The 25,823-nt window shown below is 41.9% G+C and overlaps 2 protein-coding genes across 8 annotated transcripts in view; one reads left to right on the top strand and one right to left on the bottom strand.

The window, feature by feature from the left end:
• Positions 1 to 20,656, bottom strand: part of pagr1 (PAXIP1 associated glutamate-rich protein 1) — a 28,241-nt gene extending 7,585 nt beyond the window's left edge. Inside the window, exons 1-3 of one of the 7 annotated variants that reach the window (XM_029629742.2) lie at positions 20,287 to 20,469; positions 20,017 to 20,061; positions 17,664 to 17,850 (exon numbers count right to left, since the gene is read on the bottom strand). In XM_029629742.2, coding sequence (XP_029485602.2) covers positions 17,664 to 17,832 — 169 coding nt within the window. In that variant the 5' untranslated portion in view covers positions 17,833 to 17,850; positions 20,017 to 20,061; positions 20,287 to 20,469. Of the gene's footprint in view, positions 1 to 17,663; positions 17,851 to 19,365; positions 19,925 to 20,016; positions 20,262 to 20,286 lie in introns of those variants that run through there. The other 6 variants (XM_029629743.2, XM_029629746.2, XM_029629747.2 and 3 more) reach the window with 6 other exon arrangements.
• A 221-nt stretch (positions 20,657 to 20,877) lies between these two features.
• The window catches only part of kif22 (kinesin family member 22), a 51,088-nt gene continuing 46,142 nt past the window's right edge, over positions 20,878 to 25,823 (top strand). The window contains exons 1-5 of the mRNA XM_029629741.2: positions 20,878 to 21,046; positions 21,238 to 21,433; positions 21,636 to 21,763; positions 22,323 to 22,477; positions 22,815 to 23,024. Of these exons, the coding sequence (XP_029485601.2) occupies positions 21,240 to 21,433; positions 21,636 to 21,763; positions 22,323 to 22,477; positions 22,815 to 23,024 (687 nt within the window). The 5' untranslated portion in view covers positions 20,878 to 21,046; positions 21,238 to 21,239. The remainder of the gene's footprint in view (positions 21,047 to 21,237; positions 21,434 to 21,635; positions 21,764 to 22,322; positions 22,478 to 22,814; positions 23,025 to 25,823) is intronic.

The raw sequence follows: 25,823 nt of genomic DNA, 5'->3' as shown, positions 1-25,823 counted from the left end.
ATGTAAAATGTAAAAAGATCCCCAAAATGTTCCGTACCCATAAAAAGCTTCTCTGTAATTCTATGTAACCTTTTATTTCACTAAGCAAGTCAGTTAAGAACAAATTCTTATTTACAATGACGGCCTACCCCAGCCAAACTCTAACCCGGATGATGCTGGGCCAATTGTGCGCTTCCCATTTAACATTTACATTTAAGTCATTTAGCAGACGCTCTTATCCAGAGCGACTTACAAATTGGTGCTTTCACCTTATGACATCCAGTGGAACAGCCACTTTACAATAGTGCATCTAGGTCTTTTAAGGGGGGAGGGGAGAAGGATTACTTTATCCTATCCTAGGTATTCCTTAAAGAGGTGGGGTTTCAGGTGTCTCCGGAAGGTGGTGATTGACTCCGCTGTCCTGGCGTCGTGAGGGAGTTTGTTCCACCATTGGGGGGCCAGAGCAGCGAACAGTTTTGACTGGGCTGAGCGGGAACTGTACTTCCTCAGTGGTAGGGAGGCGAGCAGGCCAGAGGTGGATGAACGCAGTGCCCTTGTTTGGGTGTAGGGCCTGATCAGAGCCTGGAGGTAGTGAGGTGCCGTTCCCCTCACAGCTCCGTAGGCAAGCACCATGGTCTTGTAGCGGATGCGAGCTTCAACTGGAAGCCAGTGGAGAGAGCGGAGGAGCGGGGTGACGTGAGAGAACTTGGGAAGGTTGAACACCAGACGGGCTGCGGCGTTCTGGATGAATTGTAGGGGTTTAATGGCACAGGCAGGGAGCCCAGCCAACAGCGAGTTGCAGTAATCCAGACGGGAGATGACAAGTGCCTGGATTAGGACCTGCGCCGCTTCCTGTGTGAGGCAGGGTCGTACTCTGCGGATGTTGTAGAGCATGAACCTACAGGAACGGGCCACCGCCTTGATGTTATTTGAGAACGACAGGGTGTTGTCCAGGATCACGCCAAGGTTCTTAGCGCTCTGGGACGAGGACACAATGGAGTTGTCAACCGTGATGGCGAGATCATGGAACGGGCAGTCCTTCCCCGGGAGGAAGAGCAGCTCCGTCTTGCCGAGGTTCAGCTTGAGGTGATGATCCGTCATCCACACTGATATGTCTGCCAGACATGCAGAGATGCGATTCGCCACCTGGTCGTCAGAAGGGGGAAAGGAGAAAATTAATTGTGTGTCGTCTGCATAGCAATGATAGGAGAGACCATGTGAGGTTATGACAGAGCCAAGTGATTGGGACTCCCAATCAAGGCCGGTTGTGATATAGCCTGGAATCGAGTCTGTAGTGACACCTCTAGCATTGAGATGCAGTGCCTTAGACCGCTGCGCCACTTGGGAGCCTCAACATCCCTGTTAGTGAGTACTTATCCTTTACCGAGACAATCCATCCACCTGACAGGTGTGGCATATCAATAAGCTGATTTAACAGCATGATCATTACACAGGTGCACCTTGTGCGGGGGACAAAGGGTCATTCTATAATGTGCAGTTTTGTCACACAACACAATGCAAGCGATGTCTCAGGTTGAGAGAGTATGCAACTGGTATGATGTCTGCAGGAATGTCCACCAGAGCTGTTGCCAGAGAATGTTATGTTAATTTCTCTACCGTAAGCCGTTGTTTTAGAGAATTTGGTTGTACGTCCAACCGGCCTCACAACCGCAGACCACGTGTAACCACGCCAGTCCAGGACCTCCAAATCCAGCTTCTTCACCTGGGGAATCGTCTGAGACCAGCCACTCGGACAGCTGATGATCTGTGGGTTTGCACAACCAAAGAATTTCTGCACAGACTGTCAGAGAGCGTCTCAGGGAAGCTCATCTGCACGCTCGTCGTCCTCACCAGGGTCTTGACCTGACAGCAGTTCAGTGTCGTAACCGACTTCAATGGGCAAATGCTCACCTTTTGATGGCCACTGGCACACTGAAGAAGTGTGCTCCTCACAGATTAATCACGGTTTCAACTGTACCAGGCAGATGGCAGACGTGTGTGGGTGAACCCCATGGTGGTGGTGGGGTTATGGTATGGGTAGGCATAAGCTACAGACAACAAACCCAATTGCATTTTATCGATGACAATTTGAATGCACAGAGATACCGTGACGAAATCCTGAGGCCCACTGTTGTGCCATTCATCTGCCGCCATCACCTCATGTTGCAGCATGATAATGCACGGCCCCATGTCGCAAGAATCTTTACAGAATTCCTAGCAGCGGAAAATGTCCCAGTTCTTCCATGGCCTGCATAATCACCAGGCATGTCAACCATTTGCGCATGTTTGGGATGCTCTGGATCTACGTGTACGACAGCATGTTCCAGTTCCCGCCAATATCCATCAACTTCGCCCAGCCATTGAAGAGTGGGATAACATTCAACAGGCCACAATCAACAGCCTGATCAACTCTTTGCGAAGGAGATGTGTTGCGCTGCATGAGGCAAATGGTGGTCACACCATATACTGACTGGTTTTCTGATCCACGCCTCTACCTTAAGGTATCTGTGATCAACAGATGCATATCTGGATTCCCAGTCATGTGAAATTCATAGATTTAGAACCAAATTAATTCATTTCAATTGACTGATTGCCTTACGGAAAAGAGAGAGACAGCTGCATGCATGTGAGCTCACATTTTTCAAGATGTTTTTGCAAAAAGATAGATTTGGAGTAAGATAAACTTGAATTTTTCGGCAGAGACATATACAGGATGCTACTCTCCACAGCATAACCTTCACTCGAAACCTACAACCTAATTTTGGACAATATTACCTGGAAGGATTAACACTACCAAGAACACCATCCAACCTGGAACTGAGACAGACCAGATACAACTTCAATTAGTACTGAGGTGTGAAGTGAGAGGTGGAGGCCTTTGAGCCCAACAAATGGCAGGTTACCCCACCCAAATCCAGAGACCTTGAAGCTTCTTCCTGCTGTTAAAAGACCATCCCAAGTGGGTGTGACACCGACTCCCGTTGCCTGCTGCACTGCTGTTTGGATTCCACCTGGCGATCTGTTCACGGTCTGCCCTGGCTTGTCTCCCCGTCTGGTACAGGTACCCCCACCACACTCCCCCCTCTCTCCCAAGCTTTCGCTCGCCTCCAGCACACGTGCACTGTTGGGGCGAGCATGACTCCAAACAAAGCATGACTCCAAACACCCAGAAAAGGCTACTCTCCTCAATGTTATCCTCACAAATAATCCTGATAGGTATCAGTCTGGTGTTTTCTGTAATGGACTTAGTGATCATTGTTTTTACAGCCTGTGTTCGTAATGGCTGCTCAGTGAAACTATGTGTCATAGACGCTTGCTAAATACCTTTAATGAGCCAGCCTTCCTTCATGACCTGGCCTCTGTAAATTGGTATAAAATCAGCTTGATTCCCTCTGTCGAAGACACTTGGACCGTCTTTAAAAAATATATTTTCAGTGATATTGTTAACCGCCCCCATAATAAAAATGAGAATTAAAAACAGGTTCAGCCCCTGGTTCGACCGTGATCTTGCAGAGTTACTCCACCTCAAGAATTGCATTTGGCGAAAGGCTCGGCACAGGCATACTCAGGCTGACTGGCTCTCGTTCAGGCAAATGAGAAATAAGTGCACTCAGGCTATCTGGAAGGCCACTAAGCTAAGCTGGCCCCTCCCGGATGTTGTGTTAAACGCTCTACAACAAAGCTTTGTGTCCAACAAGCTTTCTCTGCCCTTGACCTTTGTTTTGGAGATGTTCAGAGCAAGGTTGTGGTTTGGTAAGAACAATATGGCCAATGCTCCTTATAGGACACATCACTGCACTCCTCTGTAAACTAGTCATCTCTGTAGAACTGTCGCAAGACCCATTGGTTGATGCTTATTTATAAAACCCTCTTACTGCAGCCCTCATCCTCCACATTGAACACCTGCTCTGCCAGTCACATTCTGTTAAAGGTCTCCAAAGCACACAAATCCCTGGGTCGCTCGTCTTTTCAGTTCGCTGCAGCTAGCGACTGGAACGAGCTGCAACAAACACTCAAACTGGATAGTTGTATCTCAATCTCTTCATTCAAAGACTCACTCATGGACTCTCTTACTGACATGACTTAAGATGGCGCCAACAGAGATGGTCGCCTCGCTTCACGTCCTTAGGAAACAATGCAGTAATTTGTTCTTTCATGTATTATTTCTTACATTTTTTATTTTTATTTTTATTGAATTTGACCCCTTTTTCCTCCCCAATTTCATGGTATCCAATTGTTGTAGTAGCTACTATCTTATCTCATCGCTACAACTCCCGTACGGGCTCGGGAGAGACGAAGGTTGAAAGTTCTGCGTCCTCCGATACACAACCCAACCAGCCGTACTGCTTCTTAACACAGCGCGCATCCAACCCGGAAGCCAGCCGCACCAATGTGTCGGAGGGTACACCGTGCACCTGGCAACCTTGGTTAGCGCTCACTGCGCCCGGCCCGCCACAGGAGTCGCTGGTGCGCGATGAGACAAGGACATCCCTACCGACCAAGCCCTCCCTAACCCGGACGACGCTAGGTCAATTGTGCGTCGCCCCACGGACCTCCCGGGCGCGGCCGGTTACGACAGAGCCTGGACGCGAACCCAGGGACTCTGATGGCACAGCTGGCGCTGCAGTACAGCACCCTTAACCACTGCGCCACCCGGGAGGCCATTTCTTACATTGTTAGCCCAGAAAATCGGAAGTGTTATTACATACAGCCGGGAAGAACTATTGGATATAAGAACAACGTCAACTTACCAATATTATGAGCAGCAATAGAACTTTCCCGAAGTGGATCTTTTGTTCAGACCTCCACCCAGGACATTAGATTAGATGTGAGTGTGTTCTTTACCACCATATTGTTCACCTAATACCTTTTTTGCACTATTGGTTAGAGCCTGTAAGTAAGCATTTCACTAAGGTCTACTACACCTGTTGTTTTCGGCGCACGTGACAAACTTTGATTTGATTTAGATCTAATCCCAGAGGTCGAACCAAAACAACTTCATCGCAGAGTAGGTAGACGGAGTGACCTCCTGGACATACTTAGAAAGCGAGCACACCATCCACCGCATCTGAGCATATTATTCACCAATGTCCAGTCTCTAGACAACAAGGTGGACAAAATTAGGGCACGAGTTGCTTTCCAGAGAGACATCAAAGAAGGTAACATTCTCTGTTTCACAGAAACATGGCTCACTCGGGATATGTTGTCAGTCGGTACAGCTCCCAGGTTTCTTCAAATGTCGCACCGACAGACACAAACATGTCTCTGGTAAGAAGAAGGGCGGAGGTGTATGCCTCATGATTATCGACTCATGGTATAATCATAACATACAGGAACTCAAATCCTTTTGTTCACCTGACCTAGAATTCCTTACAATCAAATGCTGACCGCATTATCTCCCAAGAGAATTCTCTATGAGTGCAATATGTGCCATGTAAGAAAGCTAACGTTTAAGTTCCTTGCTCAGAACATGAGAACATATGAAAGCTGGTGGTTCCTTTTAACATGAGTCTTCAATATTCCCAGATAAGAAGTTTTAGGTTGTAGTTATTATAGGACTATTTCTCTCTATACCATTTGATTTTCATATACCTTTGGATGTTCTTATAGGCACTTTAGTATTGCCAGTGTAACAGTATAGCTTCCGTACCTCTCCTCGCTCCTATCTGGGCTCGAACCAGGAACACAACGACAACAGCCACCCTCGAAACAGCGTTACCCATGCAGAGCAAGGGGAACAACTACTCCAAGTCTCAGAGTGAGTAACGTTTGAAACGCTATTGCCGTTAACTAGCTAGCCATTTCACATCGCATCGTTACACCAGCCTAATCTCGGGAGTCGATGGGCTTGAAGTCATAAACAGCAGCGCTGCTGGCAAAACGCACGAAAGTGCTGTTTGAATGAATGCTTATGAGCCTGCTGGTGCCTGCCACCGCTCAGTCAGACTGCTCTATCAAATCATAGACTTAATTATAAAATAATAACACACAGAAATACGAGCCTTAGGTCATTAATATGGTCAAATACGGAAACTATCTCGAAAATAAGACGTTTATTACTTCAGTGAAATACGGAACTGTTCCGTATTTTATCTAAATGGTGGCATCCATCAGTCTAAATATTCCTGTTACATTGCACAACCTTCAATGTTATGTCATAATTACGTAAAATTTGGGCAAATTAGTTCGCAATGAGCCAGGCGGCCCAAACTGTTGCATATACCCTGCCTCTGCGTGCAATGAACACAAGAGAAGTGACACAATTTCACCTGGTTAATATTGCCTGCTAACCTGAATTTCTGTTAGCTAAATATGCAGGTTGAAAAATATATACTTCTGTGTATTGATTTTAAGAAAGGCATTGGTGTTTATGGTTAGGTACACGTTGGAGCAACGACAGTCTTTTTTCGCGAATGCGCACTGCATCGATTATATGCAACGCAGGACACGCTAGATAAACTAGTAATATCATCAACCATGTGTAGTTATAACTAGTGATTATGATTGATTAAGTTTAATGCTAGCTAGCAACTTACCTTGGCTTCTTACTGCATTCGCAAAACAGGCAGGCTCCTCGTGGGGCATGTAGTTAGAGCGTTGGACTAGTTAACCGTAAGGTTGCAAGATTGAATCCCTGTGCTGACAAGGTAAATATCTGTCATTCTGCCCCTGAACAAGGCAGTTAACCCAACGTTCCTAGGCCGTCAATGAAAATAAGAATGTGTTCTTAACTGACTTGTCTAGTTAAATAAAGGTGTAAAAAAATATATATATATATATAAAAATCTGCAAAATCGCTGTCCAAAATGACCGATTTCCAATTGTTATGAAAACTTGAAAATCAGCCCTGATTAATCGGTAGACCTCTAGTTTACATATCCTAAATTACTCATCTCATATGTAGATAGTATAAAATATTATCTATTGCACCTTGCCTATGCCATCCATGTACATATTCTTACTCCATCCCCTTACATTGTGTGTATAAGGTAGTCGTTGTGAATTTGTTAGATATTACTGCACTGTCTGAACTAGAAGCACACGCATTTTACTACACTCGCATTAACATCTGCTAACCATGTGTATGTGACCAATAAAATTTGATTTGACAGTTTGCATGTTGTATTATTGTCTCTACCATCTTGGTCTTTGTGCTGTTGTCTGTGCCCAATAATGCCCAATAATGTTTTGTGCTGCGAAGTTGCTACCATGCTGTGTTGGCATGTGTTGCTGCCACACTATGTTGTCCTCTTTGGTATTTTGTTATTCTATTTTAAATGTTTAATCCCAGCCCCCATCCTCGCAGGAGGCCATTTGGTAGGCCGTCATTGTAAATACGAATTTGTTCTTAACTGACTTGCCTAGTTAAATAAAACAAAAAAATATGAACTGTATCTCAGTAAAATCTTTGAAATTGTTGCATTAATATTTTTGTTCAGTGTATTAGACCTAGGCTACAATGAATTTAAGCCATCACCTGAGCTTGGTTGTAGGTAAACATCTGAAAGAATGACAAGAAAACCCACCTAAACATGCCTAAATCCTGCTATATTGTTCTGTGGGCAGATTAAACAAAATATCAAAAATTCTGACGACCTAATTAAGCATTCAAAGAATCAGGTTAGATAATGCAGTGGGGTTTCTTTGCGACCTCTGGTGCGGAGGGCCTTGAATATGCAAAGTGTTTTGGAGTCCAGTGTCCAAAACCTTGGTCTCTGTCGAAGGTTGTGGGTCTTTCATCAGTACAACCCCAAACACACACCAAAAAGTATCTGGGAAGGGTTAAGGAAAAAATGCTGGACTGGCCAGCAATGAGTACAGATCTGAATCCATTACAAAACCTATGGTAGCAGTTGGTCTAGACTGTAAACTAAATTACAAACTGGGTGGTTCGAGCCCTGAATCCGGATTGGCTGAAAGCCGTGGTATATCAGACCGTATACCAGAACATTTATTTTTACTGCTCTAATTAAGTTGGTAACCAGTTTATAATAGCAGTAAGGCACCTCTGGGGTTTGTGATATATGGCTAATATACCACGGCTAAGGGCTGTGTCCAGACACTTTGTTGTGTCGTGCCTAAAAAAAGCCCTTAGCCGTGGTATTTTGGCCAAATACCACACCTCCTCGGGCCTTATTGCTTAACATCACTAGGGTAGGGGGCAGCATTCGGAATTTGGATGAAAAGCATGCTCAAATTAAACTGCCTGCTACTCAGGCCCAGAAGATAGGATATGCACATAGTAGTAGATTTGGATAGAAAACACTCTAAAGTTTCCAAAACTGTTCAAATAATGTCTGTGAGTATAACAGAACTGATATGTCAGGCGAAAACCCGGGGAAAATCCAACCCGGAAGTACTATTATTTTGAAAGGCTGTTTTTCCATTGAAAGCCTATCCACCATACAAAGAATTAGGACCCAGTTCACGGTCTCTATGGCTTCCTCTACATGTGGCCAGTCTTTAGGCATTGTTTCAGGCTTTAACTATGAAAAATGAGGGAGATACAGCACTTTCAATCATCAGCCATGCGCCTGATCGGGAAAGCGCCTTTTCTATTGACAAAGCTTTTGTCCGGTTGAAATATTATTGATTTCAAAAACAACCAGAGGAGTGATTTTAAACACTAACTTATTTATTGTACTTTTTTGGACTTTTCGTCTGAACTTAGTGCACGCGTCTTAAGCATTCGGATTACTGGACAAAACACGCAAACAAAAAGGAGGTATTTGGTCATAAAGAGGGACATTATCGTACAAAACGAACATTTATTGTCTAACATGGAGACCTGGGAGTGCCACCAGATGAAGATCATCAAAGGTAAGTGATTCTTTTTAATGCTATTTCTGACTTTTGTGACACTCTCCTTGGCTGGAAAATGGCTGTATGGGTTTCTGTGGCTAGGTGCAGACATAACACTTGTATCGTTTATCAATGTTTATGATGAGTATTTCTGTAATTTGATGTGGCTCTCTGCACTTTCACCGGATGTTTGTTTGAGACAATGCATTTCTGACCATAACGCGCCACTTTAAACTGAGATTTTTTTATATAAATATGAACTTTATCGAACAAAACATACATGTATTGTGTAACATGAAGTCCTATGAGTGCCATCTGATGAAGATCATCAAAGGTTAGTTATTAATTATATTTTTGCTTTTTGTGACGCCTCTCTTTGGCTGGAAAAATGGCTATATGGTTTTCTGTGATTAGGTGCTGACCTAACATAATCACATGGTGTGCTTTCGCAGTAAAGCCTTTTTGAAATCGGACACTGTGGTTGGATTTACAAGAAGTTTATCTTTAAAATGGTGGATAATACTTGTATGTTTGAGGAATTTTAATTATGGGATATCTGTTGTTTTGAATTTGGCGCCCTGCAATTTCACTAGCTGTTGTCGAGGTGGGATGCTAGCATCCCACTTTTACCAGAGAGGTTAAGCACCCCTCAAACACAGCTGAAGAGTGGGACAAATTGCCAGTAGAAAAGTGCAGCAATCTCATTGATGGCTACAAGAAGCATTTGTCAGTGGTTATCTTGACCAAAGGCTGTGCATCAAGTACTAGCTCCTGGCCTGGGTGCTAATATTTTTATTTCAACTTTATTTAACTAGGCAAGTCAATTCTTATTCAAATTCTTATTTACAGCATACCAAGAGGCAAAAGGCCTCCTGCTGAGACGGGGATTAGAAAAAAAACATCACGACAAGAGAGACACCACAACACTGGATAAAGAGAGACCTTAAAGAGAGAACACAACATGGCAGCAACACAACAACACGGTAGCAGCACAAACAGGGTACAAACATTGTTAGGCACATACAACAGTGTGAAAGGCAAAAAAGTAAGCGCAACAAACATCACGCAAAGCAGCCACAAGTGTCAATAAGGGGGTATATATTTGAGTCTTTGAATGAAGAGATTGAGATAAAAAAAACTGTCCAGTTTAAGTGTTTTTTGCAGCTCATTCCAGTTGCTAGCTACAGTGAACTGAAAAGAGGAGTGACCCAGGGATGTGTGCGCTTTGGGGACCTTTAACAGAATGTGACTGGCAAAACGGGTGTTGTATGTGGAGGATGAGGGTTGCAGTAGGTATCTCAGATAGGGGGGAGTGAGGCCTAAAAGGGTTTTTATAAATAAGCATCAACCAGTAGGTCTCACGCCGGGTATACAGAGATGAACAGAGTACAGTGATGTGTCCTATAAGGAGCATTGTTGGCAAATCTGAGTGGCCGAATGGTAAAGAATATCAAGCTGCTTAAGAGCACCCTTACTTGCCAATCTATGGATGGTCATCTGCATCAGGGTTAGTTAGGCAGCTGGGGTGAAAGAGTGATTACAAATGAGGAAAGCAAGTCTAGATTTCACCTTAGTCTGCAGCTTGGATATGTGCTGAGAGAAAGACGGTGTACCATCTAGCCATACTCCCAAGTACTTGTATGAAGTGACTACCTCAAGCTCTAAACCCTCAGAGATAGTAATCACACTGGTTGGGGGGGTGGGGGAGCATTCTTCTTTCTGAACCACATAACCTTGTTCTGAACACCTCCAAAACAAAGGTCAAGGGCAGAGAAAGCTTTGTTGTAGAGCGTTTATCGCAGAATCCAGGGAGGGACCAGCTGAGTATAAGACTGTTTCCTCTGCATATAAATGGATGAGAGAGCTTCCTACTGCCTGAGCTACACTACATCACCAAAAGTATATGGACACCCCTTCAAATGATCAGATTTGTGTATTTCAGCCACACCTGTTGCTGACAGGTGAATAAAATCAAGCACACCGCCATGTAAATCTCCATAGACAAACATTGGCAGTAGAATGGCCCATACTGAAGAGCTATGCAACCTTTCCAACACGTCAGTTCGTCAAATTTCTGAACCCGCTAGCGTCACCTTTAAGTGCTGTTATTGTGAAGTGGAAACATCTTGGAGCAACAACAGCTCAGCCACGAAGTGGTAGGACACACAAGCTCACAGAACGGGACCGCCGAGTGCTGAAGTGCGTAAAATCGTCTGTCCTCGTTTGCAACTCACTACCGAGTTCCAATATGCCTCTGGAAGCAACGGCAGCACAAGAACTGTTTGTCGTGAGCTTCATGAAATAATAAACTAAAACATCACATTTACATAAGTATTCAGACCCTTTACTCAGAACTTTGTTGAAGCACCTTTGGCAGCAATTATAGCCTTCGAGTCTTCTTGGGTATGAATACTATCTGAATGCAATGTAACGGGTGTAACGGGCCAGAGACAGATCGTCTGTGAAAAAGGGTCTACTTGCTGTTCACACAAACCAACACTGTTTTGGATGGGAATGTTAGTTCTACTAATTCTAATCCTATGGGACAATTGTTATATGTATGTAATATTTGTAGCATTGTACAGCTAACTCAAATTTAAATATCGGCTGTGTCATCATCACTTCGGATAATTATTTGACACGTTAAACTTTTTTCATTTGAACAATTCTGGGTGGCAAAAGCTGTAAGGGGATAAGATGGGGAGAAAAAAGACAGATCAGATCTTGAAAACGTGACCGCAGTAATTGGTGAGTACGTTTTTCATGATCGATTGCAAATGAGCATTTGCGCAGGTATTGTCAAAGTATTGTGTTAAAAATAATGACTTATAAGTGACTCATGGCAGAAAGAATGGTGAATATTATTCCAGACACTGATATGGGTTAAAGGGATACTGCGAGATTTAGGTTGTTTTTCTCAGTCAGATGAACTCATTTCTGTCTCAGCGTGTAGTCTGGAGATGTTAGCACATAGTTAGCTTAGCACAATTACTAGAAGTCTCCCACAGTAGCCAGGTCCTCTCAAAAACAGACTTTCAACTACTCCAAAGCTGGGTGGTTGGTCATTTTATTCTTACGAAGCTATACATAGTAGGGATGCATGATATATCGGTGAATATATCGGTATCGGCCGATGCCTAGTTTAACGCACGATGTGCAAAACTGATGTCAAAGCTGACGTGCATACCTATATAACGAAGGTACATGATGTAATGAATACATGTAAAATTTTGCGTAACGTAGCATTCCTAAACTAGCCCAGAATGTCTGCTGTGTGGATTGAGCAGTCAAGCAGTCATTTGAAAGAGTAACACATTTTCAGCGAGACAACTGAAAGGTGAAATCCATTAAAGCCAAGATAATGGAATTCATTGCCCTTGACAATCAACCGTTCTCTGTCGTGGGTGATGTTGGCTTTCGCCGACTGGTCGAGCACCGTTACACACTACCAAGTGCGCTATATTTCAGATGTTGCCCTACCGGAGTTACACAGTAATAGCATCACTGCTATTAGCTTCACGACATACATAGTATTGAACACCGTTTGAGTCTTTGCGTGTAAAAAAAGATAGTAGCACTCAAAGCTGTGCAAAAAAAGTCAGCAAACACTGGCCACGAACGATGTGTTTACAAAACCGCGTTGGTAATAAAGCATCATTTGTTCGACCACAACTTCTGGGGTAGCTAGCTTTAGTTTGATACCTAGCTAGCACCAATACAACCAGCTTGAAACAATGATCAGTAGAAACTGCAGTCATTTTCATTTATTCTTAGCAATGATTTAGGAATCCTTCTGAGTAAGTATTAGCTAGGTTGCCACTTGTTCACCTATTGAAATTGAACAGTTCATGAAAATAAATAGCGAGCCAGCTACTTAACCTTGTTGTCCAAAGCTAACGTTTTAAAGCAGCCAGCTAGCTTCATCTGGCTAGTGAGGCTTGACCGGAACGGGGTTGTGTTGTGAAGCTAGCCACAATAAGGATTAGGCACAATAGTAGAATTTGCGCTTTGCCTTCCGAATAAAAGTATGTCATTGACAGTGATGTAAATGTTTACAAATAGTAGAATTATGCCATACTTTTATTTTTAGGCAAACTGCAAAGTCCACTATTGTGGCTAATTCTTATTGTGGCTAGCTTCACATAGATGGGTCCGACCACCATTAATACGGTCTTATAAATTAGGGTTATTTTAGATGACACCTAGATGACTAGCACTGTAGCTGCGCTAAACACCTTTACCAGCATCATAGCATACGTATTGTATTGATGAATCTTTGTGACATATGATATAAGAGTGATAGTGTAATAACTACATAAAAATATAATGAACGAGTTAAATTATGTGACGTGCAGTCATATTCAGGTCCTGATTGGTCAACAAACGTATTTGACACGCAAAGACCCAAACGGCGTTCCATAGAAATCCTGGTTGAGAATGAAACGACTGAACAAATGAACAATGAAATAGCACAGCAAGTAAGTGAAAGAAATAGGTTTTCATTATGTTTTACTGGTAATGGGACATGCGTAAATGCAAACAAAATAACTTTTTGGTCAGTGTGTGTAACCTTCATTTAACTGGGCAAGTCAGTTAATTAGGAACAAATTCTTATTTACAATGACAGCCTACCCTGGCCAAACCCGGACAACGCTAGGCTGTATGTCAAATTTGAGGATTCCATTGATAATTTGGTGTCTCTAAATACAAAGTGTCATAGGTGTTACTCAATTTAAATGAGGGGAAATTACATTGTGAGCAAAATTATTAATCATGTCACTTGTGTAAATTATTTTCAAAGGGTTAATGATCTGTGGCCATTTAAGAAAATCCTCAAGCCCCGGCCAAACCCTCCCCTAACCTGGACGACACTGGGCCAATTGTGCGCCGCCCTACGGGACTCCTGATCACGGCCGGTTGTGATACAGCCTTGGGTCAAACCAGGGTCTTTAGTGACACCTCTAACACTGAAATGCAGTGCCTTAGACCGCTGCACCACTCGGGAGTGGGGTCCAGGGGTGAGACAGAAATATTTTTGCTATTTTCACAAGCAATTATTATGAGCGCAATTGCGGGCAGTGGTGCGAAATGCTGGGTTTTGGTAAATAAACAAGTTGTAGTTGTGACGAGGGCTTGGCCACTCACTGGCCAAACAAGGCGTTCCATGGCTTAACCTCTTGGAACCACCCATCCCGGATCCAGGATAATTGTCATCAACTACGCTAAAAAGCATAGCGCAACGGTCAAATAATCTTACTAGAAAATATTCATGAAATCACAAGTGAAATATAGCGAAACACAGCTTAGCCTTTTGTTAATCACCCTGTCATCTCAGATTTTGAAATTATGCTTTGCAGGGAAAACAATACAAGCGTTTGTGTAAGTTTATCGATATACTAACAAAACATTATGTACACCTAGTGGCAGGTAACTTGATCACAAAAATCAGAAAAGCAATCAAATTAATTGTTTACCTTTGATGAGCTTCGGATGTTTTCACTCACGAGACTCCCAGTTAGACAGCAAATGTTCCTTTTGTTCCATAAAGATATTTTTTATATCCAAATACCTCTGTTAGTTTGATACGTTATGCCTAGGAATCCACCGGAAATAGCGGTCACGACAACGCAGACAAAAATTCAAAATTATACCCATAATATCGACAGAAACAAGGCAAACGTTTTTATAATCAATCCTCAAGGTGTTTTTCAAATATCTATTCGATAATATATCAACCGGGACAGTTGGCTTTTCACTAGGACCGGGAGGAAAAATGGCTACCTCTCTGTTTTGCGAAAAATCCAACAACAGACCACTTACGCAATGTGGACGTTTATGCTCATTCTTCAAAATAAAGGCCTGAAACTACGTCTAAAGGCTGTAAACACCTTAGGGAAGCCACAGAAAAAGGAATCTGGTTGATATACCTTTCAATGGGCAATAGAGATGCATAGAAAGACAGGGGTTTCAAAATAAGAGTCACTTCCTGATTGGATTTTTCTCAGGATTTCACCTGCAATATCAGTTCTGTTATACTCACAGACAATATTTTTTACAGTTTTGGAAACTTTAGTGTTTTCTATCCTAAGCTGTCAATTATATGCATATTCTAGCATCTGGTCCTGAGAAATAGGCAGTTTACTTTGGGAATGTTATTTTTCCAAAAACAAAAATAGTGCCCCCTAGCTTCAAAAGGTTAATATTGCATGCGTTTGTCTGAAGTGCTTTAGGTTATTGACGGTCTTTGCGTCAATACGTTCTATAGGTTATTGACGGTCCTCAATTCGGCTGAGGGCATGGAATATTCTCGTCCTAGTTCATTGTGGATTGACACTACAGATTAGTAGCCCTTTACATACATACCAGTATACGGGTTGAAAATGGCAGATATTGACACTCATAAGCGCCTAAATTGGAACGCAGTGGCTGTACAGGTTCTCCGCTTCACAGCTCTGTATTGGTTTTTACTGACAGCTGCTCTGAATTTAAGCACTGCGCGAGACAAGAGGTTTCCCCCTCCCTCCTGCTAATTGGGCAACTTTAACAAATGTTTTTGTTGTCTGAGTGAGGGAAATGCAGTAAATTACGAGGACTCTATGTATTTTGAAGGATGAGACGTTGAGGATTATAAAACATACCGCTTTAATGTCATACATCCAAGCCAAACATCCGTGAGTCCAAATGTGCACTTCACATTTCCATAATCATAAAACAAATGTAATATACAGTGTCAACGTTTATGATCACTATGTTTGATGTAGTTACAAGATGTCATGGCGCTATATCCTGGGTTGTCCTGAACAGAATTAGGTTATATTTGTTGTATTGTGAAGACAATTTACCGTGGAACATGCATCTGAATGCACTCATGACTCCATTCTACTCTCACCAAAACTACAATTTGCTTCTCTGAATTACCTAATGAAAGCCTAACACTGTAATATCGTATTTTATAATTTAGCTAGTCATGTTGTTAATAGAACAAGCTTTCAAATTATACCCACCTGACCCAGATAATGGACCGCTTTTGGATTGCGTAAACAACAACAGTACATTGTGTAAAGGAGGAGATGCAGGGTTGTGTTCCAAACAAAATGTCTACAAGTGTGCTTTCTAATACTTCCTCAACCGCACAGCTAGGTGAGCTGAAAAAAAGTGCCTTATAGTTGAAGACACTTCTTTGATTCATAAAAGTGCATTCAAATTACTAAACTGTACACACTCAAAACCTTGTTGCACCTACTCCAAAATTGCTCGTTATGCTACTGAATGTATATAGAATATTTTCAGATTTTGTTATCAACAAAATGAGGTGAAAAGTACAGTAAATGTAAATGTAGAATGCACATAAAATCAATAGTGTAATGTTCGGATTCAGTCTTCTGTCAGGTAAACTGTTGTGTCCTCACCTTTAGTCTAATAACTGTCCCATAATCTCCAAACTGTTCCCTTTTAATTGCTACCATGGTTATGCATTTCTATATTTCTTCTGAAAGAAAGATCTCAATTTAGCCTTATCTATATAGGCCAATTCCCACGAGTGTAAGGGATTAAATGACTATTAAATAGCAAAAGCGACAGTTTACAACAACAAAAAATCTGGCGTTTGCGCAATATGTTTGGAGTGTTGACAGTCAACATTGTAACTGGCTTTAACGAGTGTAGGCCTTCACGCATCGCACTTCTCAAATAAAAAAACACTAGGCTCCCGTAAATGGAATTGTATGTGTGAGGCACATTCTCAATAAGCAAGATATATCCTAGGCCTGCCATTCATATGGCGTTAATGGACTGAAAAATGTTAACAGCCTACGTTTGGAGGAGCGCGTCTTTGGTAGCTGGACAAGAGGTGCTCTTTGGAAATATGGGGAGGTATTCAAGCTAAATGGAGTATGCATTTCAGGTAGGTCTATGTGAATTGTGAATAATGCAAAAGCATGTTGGCAAAAGCCTCACGTGTAGACCATTTAAAAACCTTTTATGGATAGACTACTTGGCTAATGCATGGCCAGGATAAGAAAGAGACCAGACACAAGCAATTGTTACAGGAAAATAACTTAAATGTTTCTAAATAGGAGTGTCACCGGATTATCTCAACTCTCGTTCCATGATGGGCATGTAGCCTACCGAAGGGTTTTTATGCACATCCAAAATAATAAAAGGAGCTGGATAAAATAATGTAATAGACTACATAGATAAAAAGGGGATGTCCGCTCACTGTTTTGCTGCTACCACAATTCATATTTTAATAAAGCCTTGGTGATTAAGACTTATTTCAAAGCAGTCTCACGAGCCAAACCTTTTATCGATAGTCTTGACTACCTGGGGAATGCATTGGGCATGACAAAAAAACTGCCTTCACTGAGGAGGCTATAAAAAATAAAAAAATGTTTCTAAATACGAGGTTTACGGTCACAAAAAGCACACCTCTCTTGTTCCATGTGTATATGGGCACTGTGCACCACGGCTGGATAGGCTGGACTTTCGTTGTCAAAATCCTGTCCTCACAAACCTTGTTACTGCTAAGACCAGCTTTCGGTTAGTCTTAAATAGCCACACCAGCACATACCGAAAATGGCACTTTGGCGCACCCTTTTAAGAACACACCTCAGATATTGACACCCCTCCCACCACAGCACAAGTGAGCTCATATAAGACAGGTAAATTACCAATCTTGGTGCTAGGGTTTGAATATAGAAGAACTCAGGCTTTAACAGGTCGAAATTGCAAACAAGCGTGCGTTTCACAATTGCACTGGCTTAACGCTAGCTGAAAATAGAGCCCATTGAGGACACTTAGGACTTAAAGCAGCTAGCTAGGTAGAGGCTTCTTTCTTCCCATAAAGTTGTGAGTGTAGTTAGCATTACCCCAGAGGGGCCTACCTTTTGCATCCTCTGATTTGGTCTCCTCTGCTTTTGCAGCTGCCACATCTGTCCCGTCTTTGTCACCTTCCTCTTCCCTACCAGTGGTTTTCTCAGTGTCCCCCACTCCGAGCACCTCTATTCCCTCTCTCAGTGAGGAGTCTGTTGTAGCCTCTGCAGCCTGCATCATCTTGTTGTTGCTACTATGCTAGAGAGAGAGTTTGCGTTGAGTTACATGTTAGCACCAGTAACAGTAATGTTTACTACAAACCCACTCCTAGTACAGAAGGCATGCATATAAAAAAACATGATCTATGTTGAGAATGTGTCTTTCAACACAGCTTATGGAGAAATTTCGGGTCAGAAAAAAAGCCTGGCTATTACATGGACGCTGAACATTTAGCCTGCTCCACAGTCCCTATGGAAGCTCTAGTCTACATTCCCTGGTTATATTCTGTTGATGAACTCTTTTAAACTGTCTCCTTGGCTAAGGTAATACATGTTACCTTACAAAAAGTTGGTTTAAAACTAATCCTTGATGCGGACAAGACTAAATATACAGTGCCTTCAGAAGGTATTCATACCCCTTGACTTATTTCAACAACAAAAAAGGCATCTTTGACAGCGATTACAGCTGTGAGTCTTTCTGGGTAAGTCTCCACACCTGGATTGTGCAACATTTGCCCATTTATTTTTTTCAAAATTCTTCAAGCTCTGTCAAATTGATTGTTGATCATTGCTAGACAACCATTTTCAGGTTGCCGTAGATTTAAGTAAAAACTGTAACTCGGCCACTCAGGAACTTTCACTGTCTTATTGGTAAGAAACTCCAGCTTAGATTTGGCCTTGTGTTTAAGGTTATTGTTCTGCTAAAAAAATGTTTTGAATCTCCCCTCCCAGTGTCTGGTGGAAAGCAGACTGAACCAGGTTTTCTCCCGTGCTTAGCTCCATTACATTTTTTACATTTTTTTAAATCCTGAACACCCATAATGATTACAAGCATACCCATAACATGATGCAGCCACCACCGTGCATGAAAATATGGAGAGCAGTACTCAGTAATGTGTTGTATTTGCCCCAAACATAACACTTTGTATTCAGGACAAAAAAGTGAATTGCTTTGCCACATAGTATTACTTGCTACGATTACTTGTTGCAAACAGCATGTTTTGGAATATTTTTATTCTATACAAGCTTCCTTCTTTTCACAATATAATTTAGGTTAGTATTGTGAAGTAACTACAATGCTGTTGATCCATTCTCAGTTCTCCTATCACAGTCATTAATTAAACTCTGTAAAATAAAAAAATGTAAATAAAAAAAGCTGAATATCCCTTTGAGCATGGTGAAGTTCTTAATTACACTTTGGATTGGTGTATCCAAACACCCAGTCATTACAATTTAAAGTCACCGTTGGCCTCATGGTGAAATCCCTGAGTGGTTTCCTTCCTCTTTTGCAACTAAGTTAGGAAGGACAGCCTGTATCTTTAATGACTGGGTGTTTTGATACATACAATCCAAAGTGTAATTAATGGTGGTCGAATCTGTTTTTCAAATTCACTGCTCAACTGAGGGACCTTACAGATACTTGTATATGTAGGGTACTGACATGAGGTAGCCATTAAAAAAATAATGTTAAACACTATTGCACACAGAGTGAGTCCATGCAACTTATTATGACTTGTTGAGCACATTTTTTACTCCTGAACGTATTTAGGCTTACCATAACAAAGAGGTTGAATACTTATCGACTCGTATATGTAGAATACCGAAGTTTGAGGTTTGTCTCTTAGAAGAGTTTAAACGGGACATGTTGCCACGGGTATTTTCCAAGTTCCATTGATTTCAATACAATATCGATGTGGTTGATTAATTTCCGTGCTCACTATTAGTTACAGTAAAACAAGCTCATCAATTTCAGTCTGGAGTGACCGTTTGGCAAATATTAGTGAGTGGGCAGTTTTAAATGTACTAATTTAGCAAAATACAAGTAAGCTGAACACACATCTGACATGTGTATAGAGAGTATTTTTTTATGTCTTGGTCTTCAACATATCGATGTATTTCAACATATTGATTATTCATTTGGGCAGAATTATACTTAAAATCAGGTAAAAACGACTGAATAAGCCAAAAAACATGATATGATTGATAGATTTGGATGATAGTGAAATCGTGAAAATATGTTTTTTGCCTACTTTTTTTTAGCCTAGCTACACATTACATGTTATTAAAGTCAGCTAGCTATATGCCTAAACTCCACTCCATGGTGAAGACGTTTCTGATGAACTCCACCAAAGGAGTGGAGCAGAGACCAGGCTTTGTGGAATTCAAGTCTGACTACAATCGATTTGCCTAATTACGAAACATGTACCTTGCACTTGTGTGTCCTCTGTAGTTGCCTGCCTTTCTTTGTTTGCTGAAATCCATACTTTTTCAATAAACGTTAATCAAATACAACCACAGGCTGGTTTCCTTGTTGAGATTCAACTGGCACATGCGATGAGTTGCCATCTTAGATCAACAGTAATGAGCAAATTGATCAAGTTTGAATCTCAGCAAACAAACAAAACCATGCAACTACACTGTGGACAAATATATGTAAATTAAGCGTTTCAGAATTAAACACGTTTAAAGCATTGACCTTGGGCGAATCGGTGTAGTCGGAGCTGAATTCCACAAAGCCTGGTCTCTGCTTCACCCTTTGGTGGAGTTCATCAGAAACGTCTTCACCATGGAGTGGAGTTTAGTCAGCTAACTATATGTTAGTGAGCAGAAACATGCATTGCAATTGTCACTGTAAGAAACTATTGCAAGATATTGCGTTTGCTACCTTAATCCAATTGTCAGTTTGTTTTCGCAGATAGATCGGGTAGACAACGCAAATGATCCTACCAGTTAGTAATTGATAAATGCATCAAAAGTCTAAACATTCAAAACTAAGCAGATGGGAGACACACAGAGGTAAACACAGCGCCATTTTCTGGATAAACGAGACACAGACAGCGGGGGCGGGGCGTAGAGAACCCATATGCACCCAGAAATAATTATCAATTTCCAAGCTTCATGATTTCGGGTAACAATATTCAAATCGAACAAATGTATATTATATTGCTTACTTGTAAATTGCAACATTTACGTGATTTTAACTATTTAATTTTTGGAATGAGGAAGTAGTGGAGGAAGTTTACGTCATAGGTCATACGACCAAGAGTGCCGATTGGCTCAATTTGGTTACGGCCCCTGTGCTTTATCGTTTGAAAATATTGGGCGGAAGGCCATTTTACGATCGTTTAAGTCTTTCTTTTTTTAATCAACAAATTCTGGCATCATTTACTTTAGCAAACATCTTGAACTTTTTTTTATACAAACCACATTTTATAGAGAACAGGAGAAAACTTTCGGTAAGGTTGAGTGTTTTATTCGCTTTAGATTCTCGACAACTGAACTGGCTAACGACATCTAACAACAAAGATAGCCTGTCTCCCTATGTGTTTCGAGCTTGTTTGCTAGCTAACATTAGCTGGCTACCCCGTGTTTATTGGACTCTCATTGTCAGTTTCTAGCTAAGTAAAGGTAATTTCTTGTTTCATAGACATGGCGGCCCAGCGCGTGGCTGAGGACGTTGCGAGAGGAACCAAACAGACAGCCAGGGTTCGGGTTGCGGTGCGCCTACGGCCCTACATGCACATGCAGGACCAGAAGGGCGAGGCGGCCTGCGTAAGAAGACTGGATACGGAGACCCTGGAGATAATCAACTGGAGGAACGCCACAGAGACTCTGCAATACCAGTCAGTGACTTTTTGCCTGATACAATATCAACCTTTAGTCATCACATACCAGTTTATTTTAATACTTGATTTTTAAAAAAGTGGTTGAACATAGAAGACGGTGTGTTTGGGGACCAGATGGATCACTTACTTCCTTTCGTGTGTGGCATAAAATACCACAGGCAACAGACTGTGTCCCTTAAAATTCTGTGGTGGGTTTCAGGTTTGATGTCTTCCACGGTGAGGAGACAACTCAACAGGAGGTGTTCCTCTCCTCAGTGAAGCCCATTCTGCCCCACCTACTGAAAGGACAGAACGCCAGCGTCTTTGCCTACGGCCCAACAGGAGCTGGTATGTCAAAGGGCTCTCATTTCATGTATTCCTTTGAGGGCGATACAAGGTACTGTCAATGAGTTACTGTCACAGACTGATTTCAGGTTAAGCATCAGTACTTTCACTCTCATAAGATTGGCCCTATATGTCCTTCCACTGCATTTCTTTGCTCTTCCATCTTATTTATATCATTGATGTTTCTAGAGCTGCTTATCAGCGCTGTGCGTATATGCAGCTTTGACTATATCCTAATGCACCGGTTTCCAGCCTTTACAGGGACCACCAAATCAGTCATAAGTTGCAAAAAAAAATCGGGTCAAATTTCGGGTCCGTTTTAGCAGTGAATGTAACATATTAAAGGCATCTTATTACAAATTTGGAAAATATATATTTTTTAATTAATGCATTCGGTACTGCCTGCGGATCACGGCTTGAAAACCACTGCTCTAATTTGCATTATCAGTAAATGGCTCAACAAGAGTGGTTAGCAGCAATATTTTATATCTGGAAGCATGCTAGAAAACTCCATTATCCACCAGCCAGCACCAACCGCCTGCTCCTCTATCTCCTCACCCAGGGAAGACCCACACTATGCTGGGCAGTCAAGAACAGCCAGGGGTGATCCCACGGGCGGTCCGAGGTGTCTTCAACCTGGTGAAAGCCAAGGAGAGGGAGCACGAAGGCTGGGACTACAGCATCGGCATGTCCTACCTGGAAATATACAACGAGAAGGTAGGACTGGGTGGTCTGATGTTTTATGAAATATGCTTAGCTGTTTTGTTTGGTTATAATTGTTGCTGGTATTTATTGTGATGCATTGTGAGTGCTTTCATGTTTTTGCAAATATGTCCTTAATCAATTTTTCATTCCTGGCCTCAAAACACATCAGGGGAGAAAGTTAGAGGGGAGGGACCTTAGATCCTCTCCAATGCATTTTTGAGAATGAGGTGGACACAGAATAGAAAGTGAAACGAATGTTGAATCAATGATTTGGTTTTATTGTATTGAGACTTTTTTTGGCAGTGTTTTTACATCTCATGGTCGGTCCCTGCCTCCTTCCCTGTTCCAGGTGCTGGACCTGTTGTCCCCCAGTGCTCAGGATCTGCCCATCCGAGAGGACAAGGACAGGAACATCCTCATCCCGGGCCTGACCCACACGCCCCTCTCCTCCTTCTCCAACTTCCACTCTCATTTCATCCCTGCCAGTCTCAACCGCACCACGGCCTCCACCAAGCTCAACCAACGCTCCAGCCGCAGCCACGCCATTCTACTCATCAAGGTTTCTACACACTCTGACTCCCATAGGTTTATATATTTCCCATGAATGACTTAGTATTAGATGCATAACATGACATAGATTTACATAAAGCATCCCTCTGGTTGCTGCTGCTATGCTTGTTGGGACAATCTCGGAGAGGTAAAGACCTCTGTCTTTAATAGCACCGTCCGTGTGGCTAGTGAATAAGGCAACTCATATTTAGCAGTCTGAACACAGATTTAGATATCTCTGTAGCAGAGCCATAGATGGAGCACGAAATGATTCCCTACCCTCTCCCTTCCTCTTTCCCTCCACTCTCCATACCTTTATCCTTCTCCACTTTTCTCCCTTGCTCCTTCCCCACCATACCATTATCGTTTTTCCATTCTTCTTTTCCTCCTCAATTATAATGCTTAATTCTAAATGTGGGCCTTGGTAATAATGTCCAACTGACACTAGTGGGAATTTATCGCTTCTCCTTGTGCTTTAAGCAAATTGTCTGAATTACTGTCTGACTGTGTTAAATCTGAATGATTAATTTTGGATGCTTTTTAATCTGGATTGTTTGATGCCAGTATCAGATTGGCTGAGAGAGATTTAGCTCAGTACAAATATAACTTGGCTGATAACTAAAACAACTTGCCCCAGCATCTCGCCCTCTGTCAGCCCATAGTGAACCGAACCATGAACCAACGGCGTCACAGCACACAAATAACAATCCTGGACAGCCTTTCCCAAGTTGTAACCATACCCATGAAGTGTAGCGGCAGACATTCTATCAAAATGGACAATGAGGTAGCCAGCTCAGCCTCTCGTGAGAATGAAATCATTCCCAAGGGTAGCAATGTTTGTTCTGTCATATGGAAGTGGTTTGGGTTTGAGGTCCGATGTTCAGCAAATCAATGTCCTGTGCAAAGTGTGTCTCAAGACAATTGCCACCTGACGTGGCAGCACAACTAACCTCTTCCAGCACCTGAGACAGAAACACTGAAACTACACAATGCTGATACTTCCAGTTGTCCCACTCCCAAAACGTCTGGTAAAAGACAATATACCATAGCCGCAGCATTTTCAAACGTCATTCCATATAACAAGAAAAGTTTGAGGTGGAAGGAGATTTATCACATAGCAAAATATATGGTCCCCATCTATACAGTGGAAAAGCCTGGCTTCAAAAAGCTGCTAAACACAATTGACCCCAAATATCAGCTACCAAGCCGCAAGTATTTTGCGGAAGAAGCATTGCCACGGTTATACATTGCTACCTGCGAAAGAGCAGTGGTGGGGATAAAGTACTCAATTTATCATACTTGAGTAAAAGTAATTTACAAACGAAGCACGTGTGTTTAGTAAGTAGAGATGTCCAGAATGCTTTCTTGATAAGTGTGTGAATGTGACCATTTTCCTGTCCTGCTTTTGATTGTCAGGGGGAAGAAAAAAAAAGTACATTTATTTTCTTTAGGAATGTAGTGAAGTAAAAGTTGTCATAAAATATAAATAGTAAAGTATACATACTACCGTAATTTCCGGACTATAAGCCGCTACTTTATTCCCACACTTTGAACCTCGCGGTTTATACAATGACGCGGCTAATTTATGGATTTTTCCCACTTTCACAAGATTCATGCCGCCAAAAACTGAGCACCGTCACGTATGTGACGTAAATCGAGCGCCCTCAAACTTCCCATCATTCTGATTACGGTAGTAATTTTGTCACCCTCATCATGGCAAAGACACTGAGAAATGCATATGATGCAGCTTTCAAGTTGAAGGCGATCGATCTGGCTGTTGGAAAAGGAAATAGAGCTGCTGCATGGGAGCTTGGCCTTAATGAGTCGATTAGAAGACTTTGTAAACAGCAGCTTGAGGAACTGACTATTTTTGTTACAAGCCGTGTTTTGTTTAAAGGCTGTGTTCATTTGTTTCAATGTACCGGTAGGCACCTGCGGCTTATAGACATGTGCGGCTTATTTATGTACAAAATACATATTTTTTAATAATTCAGTGGGTGCGGTTTATATTCGGGTGCGCTTAATAGTCCAGCAATTACGGTACTTAAGTAAAAATTATTTAAAGTACTACTTAAGTACTTTAGCCAGCTTCTCTGTGACTCTTTCGCAGTGGTGTAATGTGTCGTACTTTTCCACCACAGCCGCTCTATGGTCGAGCAGAACGTTGGAGCCATATCTAAGCTTGACAGTCCAGTATATAGATGAAGAATGGACATTGCTAAATGTGTCCCTCTAGACATACTTCCCCGATGACCATACGGGTGAAATAATAGCCCAGGGTCTCGAAGACACACTGGCATGGAAGCTGAGCGAAGACAAACTGTGTGCATGATAAAAGCATTGCGCTTGAACAAGTGGACCCGTCTGCAGTGCTTTGAACACAGGCTTCCCCTCGCTATCGTTAAGTGTGACATTGGATAATGAAAATGCATTCAAAAAATGAATCTTCAGACCAGCTGTAGAATTATTCTTTTTTAAAATTATAATAATAATTTACCTTTGTAGCTTGTTGTAATTCTACCAATCCAATAGAAAATTAACCACAGGCATGTTTAAAGAATAACAACAATATGGACTAAATGTAATTGATTTGATGTCTTTTCAATCAAAACAATTACATTTGTAAACATATAGGCCTGTGCAAACAGCTACAATGGTCAAACATTCCTAAACAATGTAGTAGTAGTACTATACAAGGTGAAAAGTTTTTGCCAATGTGTTTTTTGTCAAATAGGAATAAGGCCTATCAAAACCTGTTACATCACGATGTGTGGGAATGCTGTATTTGTTACATTACTAAAAATGTTGC

Source organism: Oncorhynchus nerka, linkage group LG23 (genome assembly GCF_034236695.1).
Source record: "Oncorhynchus nerka isolate Pitt River linkage group LG23, Oner_Uvic_2.0, whole genome shotgun sequence".
NCBI lineage: Eukaryota > Metazoa > Chordata > Actinopteri > Salmoniformes > Salmonidae > Oncorhynchus > Oncorhynchus nerka.
Note: the sequence above shows the minus strand (reverse complement) of the source record. Positions and strands in the feature narration are given on the sequence as shown.